The sequence below is a fragment of the Hyperoodon ampullatus genome, assembly GCF_949752795.1.
Source record: "Hyperoodon ampullatus genome assembly, chromosome: 3".
Lineage (NCBI taxonomy): Eukaryota > Metazoa > Chordata > Mammalia > Artiodactyla > Ziphiidae > Hyperoodon > Hyperoodon ampullatus.
Genome location: NC_136916.1, coordinates 18,795,158 through 18,809,211, shown reverse-complemented (window position 1 = coordinate 18,809,211; position 14,054 = coordinate 18,795,158). Strand labels below are relative to the sequence as shown.

The 14,054-nt window shown below is 39.6% G+C and overlaps 1 protein-coding gene across 1 annotated transcript in view; it reads right to left on the bottom strand.

Moving 5' to 3' along the window:
* Nucleotides 1-13,316, bottom strand: part of APBB1IP (amyloid beta precursor protein binding family B member 1 interacting protein) — a gene marked incomplete at both ends in the record, with an annotated part of 59,677 nt that extends 46,361 nt beyond the window's left edge. The window contains 4 exons of the mRNA XM_079699791.1: nt 4,779-4,856; nt 7,271-7,563; nt 10,937-11,024; nt 13,245-13,316. Of these exons, the coding sequence (XP_079555917.1) occupies nt 4,779-4,856; nt 7,271-7,563; nt 10,937-11,024; nt 13,245-13,316 (531 nt within the window). The remainder of the gene's footprint in view (nt 1-4,778; nt 4,857-7,270; nt 7,564-10,936; nt 11,025-13,244) is intronic.
* Between the last annotated feature and the right edge of the window lie 738 nt (nt 13,317-14,054).

Below are 14,054 nucleotides of genomic sequence, written 5' to 3'. Positions count from 1 at the left end.
GCTCAGTGGTTAAGAATCCGCCTGCCAATGCAGGGGACGTGGGTTCAGTGGGGAACCTCTGGTCCGGGAGTTTCCCACATACCGCAGAGCAACTAAGCCCATGTGCCGCAACTACTGAGACTGCACTCTAGAGCCCACAAGCCACAACTACTGAAGCCCGTGTGCCTAGAGCCCATGCTCCGTAACAGGAGAAGCCACCGCAATGAGAAGCCCATGCACCGCAAGGAAGGGTAGTCCCGGCTCACCGCAACTAGAGAAAGCCCGCACGCATCAGTGAAAATCCAATGCGGCCAAAAATAAATAAATTTATTTAAAAAAATAAAATTAAATTAAATTAAAAAATGAAACAATAGGCCCAACTACTACAGTGTCAAAGACCCATTCATCTGACCGGAGAAATCAGGCATGGATGGTTGTGTGGAAAACAGAAATGCCTCAAATAGTGGAATGACCATGGCTTATTTTCTGTGGAAGGCATACCTGCTGCTCTCAGCTGAGGAATATTGCCATAAAGTAGTTACATGTCCTAAGAAACACTACCAGTGTTAGGACTTAGAAGACAATCTTCCCGATGAAAATATTCATGATGTTTGACCACATTTCGTTCTTGCTTAGGAATTCTTGAGAAAATAAAACATAGCTTGGTGTTTTGTTTTTAAAGAGAGAAAAAAAACTAAATCACATAATTTGACAATGATGCAATTATGGAAGGGTTGAGGTTTTTTTGGCAGAAATTGCAAACTAAATTTAATCCATATGTAGTTACCAATGTCCACAATTATAAAACTTAGGGAAAAAAAAAACAAGAGAAGGCTGATGACTTTTAGCAAGAAGAAATCATATTTAGTCTTCTTCACAGCTTCCTTCACATTTGCAAGCTGAAGAGTAGCTATATACCAACACATGACACCCTACATCAGTTAGGTGATTAGCAAGCTGAGTCCTTTTCATATCAACACCATATGATGTAGAGTAAAATGACTCAAGAATGAAAAAACTTCCCCTTTCTAATCCATCATAGTAAAGATTTAATGGTTTTTATCATTTCTTCTTTTTCTTTTGCAAACTAATAAATACAAAATTATCCCAGCCCTAAATCATTTGCAATATATACATTTTTGCTTCTATGATAACATTTACAAATGGAATTGGTCTCCTGTGTCACAGAGCTTTAAAACAAAGTGAATGAATGAGTGAATCCGATTCTGTTTCCAGTTCCAACAGCTTTGCAACACAAACTGTGTACGTCATTCTTCATGATCCAAAGTGATGTCAACACATCACAGAATACTTGAGGGCAAAGTACCACAGATAAACTTGATTCCATCCTTTATAAAACATGTTGTAGCTTATGTGTTAGTACATCTTAGTTACTTTATTAATGGATGAGTATGACTCAGTTATTTTTTTTGATGTTCTGTGCCAGACAGCCTTTTGGTTTTAGAAATAAGTCTGGAGTGTCCTAAGTCAGACAAAATATACACCTTAGCTTCTTAATTTTCTTTCCTCTCCCACTGATCAGAACTGCTTCTGTTTCACATCTGCTTTGTTGACTAGAGGCAGGTGGTGCTTTTTGCTACTGTTACAATTCACCTCAACTAAATTATGGCAAAGTTCTGTGGAAATACTGCTTCCTCCTCCCTGTTCTCTTCATCTCCAGTTAGGCAAACTGGCCAAATATGCTAGTTGTTCTACCTTATTTTTTATATTTAAAATTTATTTATTTATTTATTTTGTCTGCGTTGGGGCTTCGTTGCTGCGCTCAGGCTTTCTCTAGTTGCAGCAAGCGGGGGCTACTCTTTATTGCGGTGCACGGGCTCTCCTTGTGGTGGCTTCTCTTGTTGCGGAGCACGGGCTCTCCTTGTGGTAGCTTCTCTTGTTGCGGAGCACGGGCTCTAGGCCCACAGGCTTCAGTAGTTGCAGCATGCGGGCTCAGCAGCTGTGGCACATGGGCTTAGTTGCTCTGTGGCATGTGGGATCTTCCCAGACCAGGGATCAAACCCATGTCCCCTGCCTTGGCAGGTGGATTCTTAACCACTGCGCCACCAGGGAAGTCCCATGTTCTACCTTTTTATCTAAGAACTAACTTCTCTTTTCATTTATCCTCTGAGAGTATCTCCAACGTGGCCCCCATTTTATAAACCATCCAGTGGTTTAAAATAGTTGAAATAATTATGAATTGTATTTTTACTCATTTTCTCGTCTTTTTATCTCCAAAGGGAAAGTCGGCAACCGAAGACAGCCCATCTTCCCCTGCCATCCATTTGTAACTTGGTTCAGTACATGTTTATCTACAGTGAGGTCTTGCGCTAGAGAGACGGCTATGAAACAGGTCACCCTGCTCTCATCCCTTCCCCTACAATCCATTTTCCACACAATGGCCACTATGATCTTTAAAAACCATGTATTATCCCTTGTTAAAAACCCTCATATGGGGACTTCCCTGGAGGTCCAGTGGTTAGGACTCTGCGCTTCCACTGCAGGGGGCACAGGCTCAATCCCTGGAGGGGAAGCTAAGATCCCGCATGCCGCGTGGTGCGGCCAAATGCTTTCCCACTGCACTTACAATATGTTCCAAAGTCTTCCTCAGACCTGTGAGACCCTGTGACCCCACCTGCCCTCAGCTCCTCCCATTTTCCCTCTTGCTCAAGAGGTAAAGGGGACCAACAGTGTGGTGACGGATGGAAGCTAAATTCTGGGTGGTGAGCACACTGCAGGGTATACAGAAGCAGAAATATAAGAATGTACACATGAAACTTACATAATGTTATAAACCAATGCTACCTCAGTTAAAAAAAAAAAAAGATTCCCTTGGGCAGTATCACTCCTTCCGGCTTTATTTGCTTCATAGCACTTCTCTCCCCCGCTAGAAGTGAACTCTACACAGGCAGGGACCTCACCTGACTGGTTCACCTCTCTGTATCCCCAGCACCTGTTCTATGAGATGAGGATGCATCGGTAAAGAAAACACAAAACTCCCTGGAGGCGCTTCCCTGGGGGTGGGGAGGGGAGGCAGGCATTAAACAGGATAAACAAGTAAACTGGACAGTATGCTGGATGAGGAGGAAGGAAAGCAGGGGAAGGTAAGGGATGTCAGGGATGTGTGTGTGCATGGCACTGAGCAGGGGACCAGACCTAGCGAGGGACAGAGAGAACCCACTGGAATTTGGGGAAGAGCTTTCCAGGCAGGGGGAACGCAAGGCACAAAGGTCCTGAGGCAGAGGCAGGCCTGGAACATCTGTGGAGCAGCAGTGAGACCAGTAAGCTAGAACAGAGCGTGAGGGAGAGGGCTGGCAACCAGATCATGCAGGGGCTTGATGTCATTGTGAGGATGTGGGCTTTACTGTGTGTGTTGGGGGGGACATCCTTGAGCAGAGGAGGGACAAGAAAAGAGGTGGGAAGAGAATCACATGAGGGGGACGGGTCTTAGAAACATGACAGTCCATGCACAGGAACAGGAAAGACCATGGACCACCTGCCACAAGTGCAGGCGGGTAGGGAGGCAAATGTGTTGGGAGCTTGTAGAACCTTTCTTTGGATTGCTTCTACTTCTCAGTGCAATGGGCTGAGAAAATGTGGGAGAGGAAGGAGGTACTGGAGATTTTCAGAGAGAGGACAAGGTGGAAATAGTTTTCTAGGTTCGTGGGAGAGAGACTGGACTCGGAAGCTCAGGCAGCACTGAAGGCCCAGGCTGGATTTAACCAGGGGTTCACAGAGTGAGGACAAGGTGGGAGAAGGCAGCCGAGGATGCATCAGTTCAATAAGCGACCATAGAATGCAATCACACGTAGAGAATGGGGAAGAAAAATGATAAAAAAGGTTCATGCATGCTTGAAATGAATGGAACCAGAATGATCTGGAAAAATTCTCATAGATGAACCTTGGAAGTCTGGATCCTGGGGTAGTCAAGGAATCTTTATTAAGTATTGATCAACATGTACTGAAATCCTTCATTCAAGGAACCATGAGAGGTGCTGCAGGAACATAAAATCTAATGCCCTGTATGAAAAGAATAATTCACCCAACTGTAAGTAAAAAGTTCTTAATGAGTCTCAGCCTCGGTATATGCTTCAGGAGTCAAAGTGAGACTGTTTATCTTTCTCTTAATTTACCTAACTAACTAATGTTAACACTTTATTATTAGGTAGATGATTCTACTGAGGTTAAATACATGTGTCTCTGATATAATACAATATTTGTGTCTCCAGAAAAACCTATGCTTTACAGAAAAAGCACGATAAATTACAGGCTTATTGGGACAACAGGGTCAAGGCAGGTCACTCAAAACTTATGCCAACTTTGAACACACAGCGCTAGACAAAAGAACATTTGGTATTTCAGGAGGGAACGTGGACATCCAGGGCAGGCTGGGGGCTGCCTCAGGGGGTATATAAAATGCACAAAAGCAATCGTGGAAATGAGGTGATGCCACTAGAACTTGAACTCTGACCCAGTTGACTCGCCAACTCGCCCCCAGAAGGGGGCGCCACCTGCAATTACCCAAGAGTGAGCAGAACCCAGAGGGCATCCTTAGGGGAGGGAGACCTGGGGGTAGAGACTTGGAAACCTCCACATTTACACTAACATAGGTCCCCTCTTTATCAGTTACAAATGAGCCAAGTGAGGTCATGGAAAGAGTAATTTATCTTTGTCCTTAAATTTAAAAAACGACAACTCATTGGAAAGCACCACTCGAAATTAAAAAAATTTTTTTAGCCTTAAGCATAATAAAAAGTCATTCATTTGACTGCCCCATGTAAAAGTGATTCATAATTTACCTTCTTGACCTTGGCCTCCTTCAGTTTTTCCAACGCTAGCTTAATTTTATCAGCCTTGGCTTGGGCTTCTTCTTCTTCCTGTAAAATGACAAGACTCAACACAGCCCATCAATAACACCAGGGAGTAAGTACCCCTGCCACCGTTAGTGTCTTAGTCACTTTAAGTTGACAAAAGGCTGTGTTATAGAGGGCACCAAATTTCACATGATCGATTTTCAAAATTTAAGGAACTGTAACAGAAATCTTCAACCCGGAGATACAGAAGACAGTCACCCTTTATATCTTAGGAATAGTAACTTAAAAGATGAAATGATGACTCACAGTTTCACATATTTAGTCTGCAAAAATCTCTGTTTGGCTCAAAATTGGGTCTAACCTGAGGAATCTATAGGTGAATCTCAAGGGATTTGAGCACTTCCTGAAATTATATACATTCCTTTGGATTAGTATGTGTTTTCTGGGATTCTTAGTTTTTATTAGATTCCTAAAGGGTCCTTACCTACCCCAATCAAACTTAAACTTATAATTCACCAAAAAAAAAACACACAACAAACTACTGACAAACACATGAGCAGGCAGAAAAGAGAGTGAAATATTTTATGAGCCCAAAGCAGACATATAACTTCTTATACCAGTAGTTGTTATATTGTTTTTGAGCCACAAACCCCTTTAGGAATATGTTTAAAGCAATGAAGCCCATAAAGCTTCACATATGCATTTGACTTTGCATACAGTTGGGAATCACAGACTCCTTGACTTCTTCATGGACCCTATATTAAGAGCTTCTGCTCTTTAGAATGGCTGTTATTGAAGACAAGAGATAAAAAGTGTTGGCGAGGAAGTGAAGAAATGGAAACCTTTGTGCACTGTTAGTGGGAATGTAAAATTGGTACAGCTGCTACAGAAAACAGCATGGCAGTTCCTCAAAAACTTACAAATAGAACTACCATATGATCCAGCAATTTCACTCCTGGGTATCTACCCAAAGGAAATGAAATCACTATCTTGAAGAGATCTACACTCCCATGTCCATGGCAGCACTATTCACAGCAGCCAAGACATGGAAGCAACCTCAGTATCTGTTGATGATGAATGGATAAAGAAGATGTGGTGTCGATATATAATGGAATATTACTTATCCAAGAGAAAAGGAAATCATGCTGTTTGTGACAACATGGATGAAACTCGAGGGCATTACACTAAATGAGATAAGTCAGACAGAGAAGGACAAATAGTGTATGATCTCACTTATATGTGAGAATCTAAAAAAGCTGAACTCATAGAAACAGAGAGTTGAATGGTGGTTGCCAGAGGCTGGGGACAGAGGAAATAGGGCGATGTTGGCCAAAGGGTACAAACCTCCAGTTATGACATGAATAAGCTCTGGGGATCTAAAGTACAGCGTGGTGACTACAGTTCACAGTACTGTATTATAAACTTGTTTAGAGAGTAGGTCTTATATGTTCTCACCATACGCAAAACAAAAAGGTAATTACCTTTTTATGAGGTGATGAAGGTGTTAACTAACCTCGCTATGGTAATCATTTCTCAATATATGTGTATCTGATCATCATGCTGTATGCCTTAAGTCTGTGCAATACTATATGTCAATTATACCTCAATAAAATTGGGGGAAAAAGAGCCTCTGTTCTATATGGATCACCAATTTTCAAATAATTTTTATACAATAATCACACAACAGAGCAATGAGTAGGATTTAATATTTGATTTATATTTCATATTTGTTCAATCAAAAGGCATTGTAGGGACTTTCAGGGTTACTAGGGTCGTATTTAGGAATACTGATCATCACCCAGTACAACGAATGCAGAAGCCACAGGAAATAGAGCTAGGTTCTTACTGTAAAATATTTTAAAAGTGGCTTACTCTAAGAAAAATCCTTAAAGCATTCTTCTTGCATGGATGAGAGGTATGAGTTAACGCCCAACGTAATGACAATATGAACTTCCCAGAAATCTATTAATATCAAGCACTCATCACCTACCCGCCCCATAATGCCCCTCCCAACTATGACCTTACACGTGATACATAGATATCTTTGCCCTACTGAATACGGCTGCCAAATTCAGCAAAATTCCATTTAGTTCAATTCTGAAATATGTAAGGAATGCCTTCTATTCTTTATGTACTGGACTAGGACCAGGGACACAGAAATGTATAAATCACTTCCACAGTTCATACCAAGTTAATAAAACATGACCCCAAAAGGTTGAGTATTATCAGGGAAAGCTGCATACAAATATAGATTTTAGCCTAACTATAACAATTCCTGAATATGGCCCTAATATGTTCTTTATACACACCAATGTGTCCTTTTATGGAGACTCTGGCTTTGCAATGAACACATCTGGGATCCTTGTTTCTTAGAGTCTCAGAGCTCTGGGCGTACAAACTTGAATGTAACCGCCACTCTGAAGAAGGTCAGAGATCTTGGGTGGCAGAGGTCAACAGTCCTGACCCCACGGACTTACCTGAGAGAGCGGTTCAGGAGCGGGTGGTGGCAAAGGAAGGTCTAACATGGGATCAGCTGGTGGAGGAGGTAAGTCATCCTCATATTGGCTAATACCCGGTGCAGCAACATTTGCTGCATAATCAAGAGAGGCTGCACCACTGAAACTTGGTATATCCAGAGATGCTGAATGAGGTCGGCTCTGAGAGGACTCTTTCTGGGCCTGGATTGTCCTCTGCTCAGCTTCTCTTATGTCTGCTACCAGATCCGCCATGAGAGCATCTAAATCTTGGTCTTCCAGTGCATTTAAGGACTCTGATAGGGAAAATCACGTTAATGGTCAAGACAACAATTTGCACCTAGAAAAATGTAACGAAGGTCATTTTAAAGAGTACATTTGAGTACTGGTTGCAAGGGGCTGGGGTGGGGGAAATAGGAAGAGGCTGGTAAAATAGGAACTTTCAGTTATAAGGCGAGTAAGGTCTGAGGATCTAAGTATAACATGATGACTACAGTTAATAACACTGTATGGTATAATTGAAATTTGCTGAAAGAGTAGAACTTAAATGTTCTCACTAAAAAAAAAAAAGAAGGAAACAGGTGAGGTGATGGATGTGTTAATTAACCTGATGGGGGGAAACCTTTCACACTGTGCCTGCACACCAAATCATCACACTGTACACTTTAGATATCTTACAATTTTGTCAATTAAACCTCAATTGGGACTTCCCCAGTGGTGCAGTGGTTAAGAATCCACCTGCCAATGTAGGGGACACGGGTTTGATCCCTGGTCCAGGAAGATCCCACATGCCACAGAGCAACTAAGCCCATGCGCCACAACTACTGAAGCCCACGCACCTAGAGCCCGTGCTCCACAACAAGAGAAGCCACTGCAATGAGAAGCCTGTGCACCGCAACGAAGAGTAGCCCCTGCTCACCACAACTAAAGAAAGCCCGTGCACAGCAATGAAGACCCAACGCAGCCAAAAATATTAATTAATGAACTTAAAAAACCTCAATAAAGCTAAAAAAAAATCCCTTCCCTCCAAAAAACAAAAAAAAGAAAAAAGAAAAAGAAAGCAGAGAAAAGAAAAAAAAAAAAAAAACGGGGGAATGTCTTCCCTACATTGGGACCTCACAGGTCAGCTATAAAGTCAACTCCAAGCACCTGATTAGATGCCTAAGTAGAGAATTCTTGTACATTCTGGTGCAAGATCTTAGAGTTTTAGAAAGTAGGGGAGGGGAGAGGCTGGAAAATTCTCCCCAGGTCTTTGGAGGGCAGACAGAGCACCACTGATAAATATACTTGGAAGAAAGTAGGTGTCCACCGACTGGGATTTATTTAATACGCCTTGAGACTTGGGGTGAAGGCAGAGTTTCTGTGGGCACACCATCCGACTGTAGGGACTCTCACATCACAAAAGGAGCAGTTAATGGTAAATATTCAATAGCAGGAAATAAAGCACCAAGGGGGTATTAAGGAATGAAAAAAAAATTTTTTTTAATTGGGATTAAGTGGTAAAGACTTCCTAAGACAGTGAGCTGGGAGTTAACTCTTAAAGGAAAGGGCATACCCGAATTTTCAGAGTTGGGGGGAGGGAGGACGATCTTCACTGGAATTTCTTCCACGTGAGAGATTGCTGTGGAGATAAGACCTGAGATCCTGAAAGCTGATTAGACCCCGTGGCATACAGGGAGCCGTGGCCGTGAGTGAGTCATGTTGCTACAGCACTTTGTCCATCAGGCAGTCACCGGATGGTGAGTGTGATGAACAAAGTAGGGGCAAGGTGCAAGTGATCACGAGGGGGAGAATTCTAGCTGCTGTGTGCAGCGTGAACTGGATGGAGGAAATGTGGGCAGGGGAAGTGAAGCCCTCTCAGAAACAAATGAGCAGAAAGCATGGTGAAATCATTTATTGCCAAACATCATCAGCATAAACGCCATGTAGCATATTACATTCATGCTAATAGTTCTATGTACAGCACTTGGACTGAAGTTTGGATCTCTTAACTGGGTAAAAAGCATTTTCCTTCTAAGCCACCGCTGTTTTGCATATAGCTTTTCATAAAATTAAGTGAAATTTTAAAAATCTCAGAGAAAATATGTGTAGAACTAATGAAGCATATTCCTAATTTTCTAGTGTCATCAATTACATTGTGACTATAGACACACAGCAAATGATTTTAATCCTTTACAAAAATTTTAGGGACAAAATTCCCACAGTAACACATATAGTAACAATTTCCAAAGCAAATTATAATCCTCAACATATTGGTATGGGATTGAGTGATAAAGAATTGGGGATTCTGTTCAGAAGTTTATCGTTAACTCTACAAATAACTTTGGGTGAAATATTTTTTGACTCATTTTAAGCAATGTTTTAAGGGAAGACAGTAAAAAAAAAAAATCTATTCCTATTGTAATTCCCAACAAATTTAATTTTCAGTACATATCAGTACCTTTTATGGTCTTGTCTCCTTAATGACACGAGTTTCTTGTTACTGTCATTTAACATGACTATGTTTATGTACGGCTGGGTTTCTTGGTTTCTGACATTTTCAGTAATTTTTTGATACTAGGTAATAAGTGCTTCGAAAGCATTAGTTGAGCTTACTACAACTAAATTACTGATTAAATTTTAATTTTAATTGAACTGATTATTCAGCTGTTATGAGCGTGTCAGGCAAATCAGCACTGTTCATATGTGCAAGTACATGTTCTCTATTAACGTCATAATTTGACAAAAGTGTGTTGGTTTTCTGAAACGTCATGAATGTTACCATCATTCCATGTTGCAATGGAAACGACTGACAGAAATAATAAGTTTCTATGGAAAATAGAAAAGAGGGTGGGAAAAAGAGGACATCAGAAGAGATGTACTATAATTTATCAAGATACAGGTATTCGAACCTTCAGGGTTTAATCGAAAAATTACTGAAAATGACAGAAACAAAGGAACCCAGTGAGTAATGGAAATAAAACTTGGAACTCTGGATTTCTGTAACTGGGCTTCTCTATTATTTTGTTCTTTATTCTTTTGGTTGGCGCTGCAAGTCTTTGGAAAATCTTTTCCAAGAGCTGCAGTGAATTCTCATTAATTTGGAAGCAATTACTTCAAGATTCATTGTAATTTGAGTAGCACATGGGCTAAAGATTGTCAATGCACTAAGTAGGAAGAGAGATTTTGGTTAATAAAATATGACAAACTTGAGGAGACTAAAATGTCAAATAGAGCAAATATACTATATTATATATTAAATATATATTAATTAAAATATATTTTGAAGCATCTATTCATATATTCTCAATCATTATGAAATGGGCAGTTCATTAATATCCTCGAAGGGACATTTCCTTATTAATATTTTCTTATACTACTGTACCTTATTACTGTAATGGCTTAGGAGTAAGAAGAAGCTCTCTGTTTTTAAAAAATATATATATTACAAAGCTTTGAGACTTTCAGCAAATACAGGACAGTGTTCCTTTTCATTACAGGCAAAAATATCTTCTTGGCCTCTCAATTCAATCCAAACAGCAGCACTCAATCTGAATGAAATCCAGGGCTTTAAAAATTATACTTGTCATGGTGTCCAAGTTCCTTAAATTTTGTTTTCAGATTACAGTTGTGTACAGTTTTAGTCATTGTTATCATTTCAAATTACTTAAGAAAAGAAATGATACTCACCGTTTAAATCCTTAAACCCCACACTGTAGTTAAATTCAGCTCTGGGCGGTTTAGGTTCTGGAGGAGGGAGAGTGTCGACTCCTAAACTCTGTGAAAACGGATCCCAACCCCCAAAGTTATTCATGATACTAATATTTTTCCAGTGCAATTTAATCATTAAGTAAAGAATCATTTGCTGCTTGTACATGTTCTCTTTAAATATGTTCTCTAAAAACTGTATTCTTACTTGAACATGCTTTAGGTGATTTTTTTTTCCTACAGAAAATGACAAGTTAAAAATTATTCTAGAAGGTACATCTTGAAACAAAACAGGTCAAATGATGAGAATGAGGTTGTTCATTTTTAGAGACAACAAAAAATTTCCGGGAATGAAGCATTGTGACACATACACTACATACAATTCATAAGGATTTAAGTTATGACATCAAAGGAAGGAATTGTTTAGTCACTTGAAGAGCTGTTTCAGGATGCAATCTGTTATTACACAGTAAAATGCTAATGCTGTTACTCTTATTTAATAAAACTTGTTAAAAAGAAATTAAGACACAGTAAGTTACTAATTTTGTAAATAACATTATTTTCTAATGGATAAAGTGACTGCTTGTATGATTTAAAAGCTAATATTTAAAAATATTTTTACATCCACAGTTTAAGAAGTGATTTCACCTGTTCTTAAACATGAATGTTTAATGTTTAATGATGTTTTCATGACAATGAGTACATTCTTTGATGTTAATTTTATTTGGTAAGTAATATCCTTGTTCAATGTCTTAAATTTCTGAAGGAAACCAATCATTATAGGTTTGAGAATAAATTAATGAGATATCATCAGTTATACATAGGAAAAAAAGGCCATTAATCAAGAAGAAGTTAAAAAACAATGAACCCAATCAAGTTAGAATCAATGATAAAATGTAGGGAAAAGTGACGGCAACTGCAGAATTCATTCTAAAAACCAGAATGAGCTTGCAAAAATTGCCAAGAAAGGGGGAGGTTGATGGAGAAACTACGGGGCAAATACCAGAAAAAAAAAATTTAGTGCAAGAAGGTACAAAAAAATTCATTAACTAGTTGGTTTTTAAATGCTATAACTGGGAAGTATAACATCACAATTAGGGTTGCCAACTCATTTTTTTCTCAGGAATATAATTTACTAGGCTACTTACAGAAATTAGAAGTAGTTCTCTAACAAAACATGAATGCATGAATGTGTAACGTAACAGGCTTTGAGTAAAATACAGAGAGAGGGAAAGGAGAGAGAGGAAACCGGTTTTAGGAAGGAACTCTTTCAATCACAGTTTTAGCCAAGCAAACCCTGTGACCCCACTCACCTGAGCGCAATGAAGAAAGATCAAAACCCAGAAAGGCCTTCAGTGAAAGCAGATCCAAGACACTCTAAGGGGCCCTCTTCTTCTTGAATTAGAGTAACAACACTCAACTATGAAAATCCCAGACTCTGACCAATCAGAATAATCATTCCTCTATGGAGCAGAAGTGAGTGAATGGACAAAGAGACCACAGATGTTCATTAAGCCCTCCCTCTTCAGGGGAGGAAAAAGGTCCTCTGATTTACAGAAATGTGGCTTCCATCCTAACACTCCCTGGTTATTAGTCAGCACCCTTTTCTCTAAGCCTGTTGTCTCACATTTTGTCTCTTCTTTCATAGAATCTAAACCTTCTTGAATTTTATACGGAATATAAAGTAGATGCTAACTAACACTGATTTATTTTTCCTAAAATAAATACTTAAAAAAACATAGATTATTCTTCATTTACTTTGTAGAAAACTTTAAGATCCCTATCATATTGAGGAGTACTGGATGATTCTTATTTTAGTGCTTTATGCAGAAAGCGATGAGCTGACTAGTCTTTATATAAAGGTAACTGCAGGGGAAACTGTTTAGTGGTAGTGGTGGTGGAAGGTTTGCTTGGGGAAAATTCCTCCACTGGCTGAATATTTGAACACGATGAGCATGAAAATTGCCATAACAGAATGTATGTGTGACCCAGGTATTCAATTAACTGAACTCAGAAGGGTATAAACAGGAAAAAAGGTTTATTTTCTCCCCCACCACTGTTACATCAGGAATATATAATATTGTCAATTTCCAGTCTTTTTAAAAAGATAGCTCTCTTGTCATATTAAAATAAAATTCTGTAACCCCATTTTTTTCTTTTAATGTTTTTTACTTTGAAAAATCTCAAACAAGAAGGTGAAAAAATGGTACAATGGACAACGATATACCCTTCGCCTACATCCATTTAACCCCATTTTTTTCTCATTTGAAAGTTAAGGAAGGGAATTTACCTGGGTCAGGAGATCCATCTCTCCCAGCAAATTGCTGAACATTTGGTCTATATCTTCGTTTGACTCACCCATCTGAAAAAGGAAGAAATCCAGTTATAAACAATCTAATAAAAGTCTGATCCCCGGATAACTGTCCCATCTCTCTCTTTCCCCCCAAAGCCCCATAGACAGGCAAGTAAGTCAAGAAGAGAAGGTTGTAGAGAGGGAGGTGCATTTCACCCTGAAATTCCATGCCTGACCTCTCTGCAATTTGCTTGGTCCAAGATTGAATGGAACCCTAGTAACTGTCTCAGACCGCCAATTGGACTCTTTTTCCAGATGGAACTAGTCCCTTTGGGGCCAAGTGGACAAAGTGGACAACATTCAGGAATTCACATCACTGTAGGACACCCTGATTGGAAAAGGAGAAAGCCTCAGGCCACAGGTGATGGCATCAGAGTCATGTAGAACTTCACTTCCATTTAAAAACCTACACAAAAATGTTATGTCAGCGGTAAGATTATTTACCAAATGATTTCTTGCTTTACAAAGTTATCTCTGAAACAGCAGCTTTTGGCACATTTGGAAATATTAGGGTGACAAACACTTAGAATTAAAATGGCCACACAATCAAGTGATGAGAGATGGAAATAAAACAAGTTTTACATTATAATCTTTCTCTACTTAAACCGAGTGAAAGAACTGTCCAAGAGAGGAAAAGCGTTTCCATAAAGTGGGGTGGGGACGCCCCGGGAGGTGTAACTAGTCACTCTCCTCCTGACATCGTTAGCAAGGCTGGATTAGGACATTAGGAGACATGATTATGAGGCT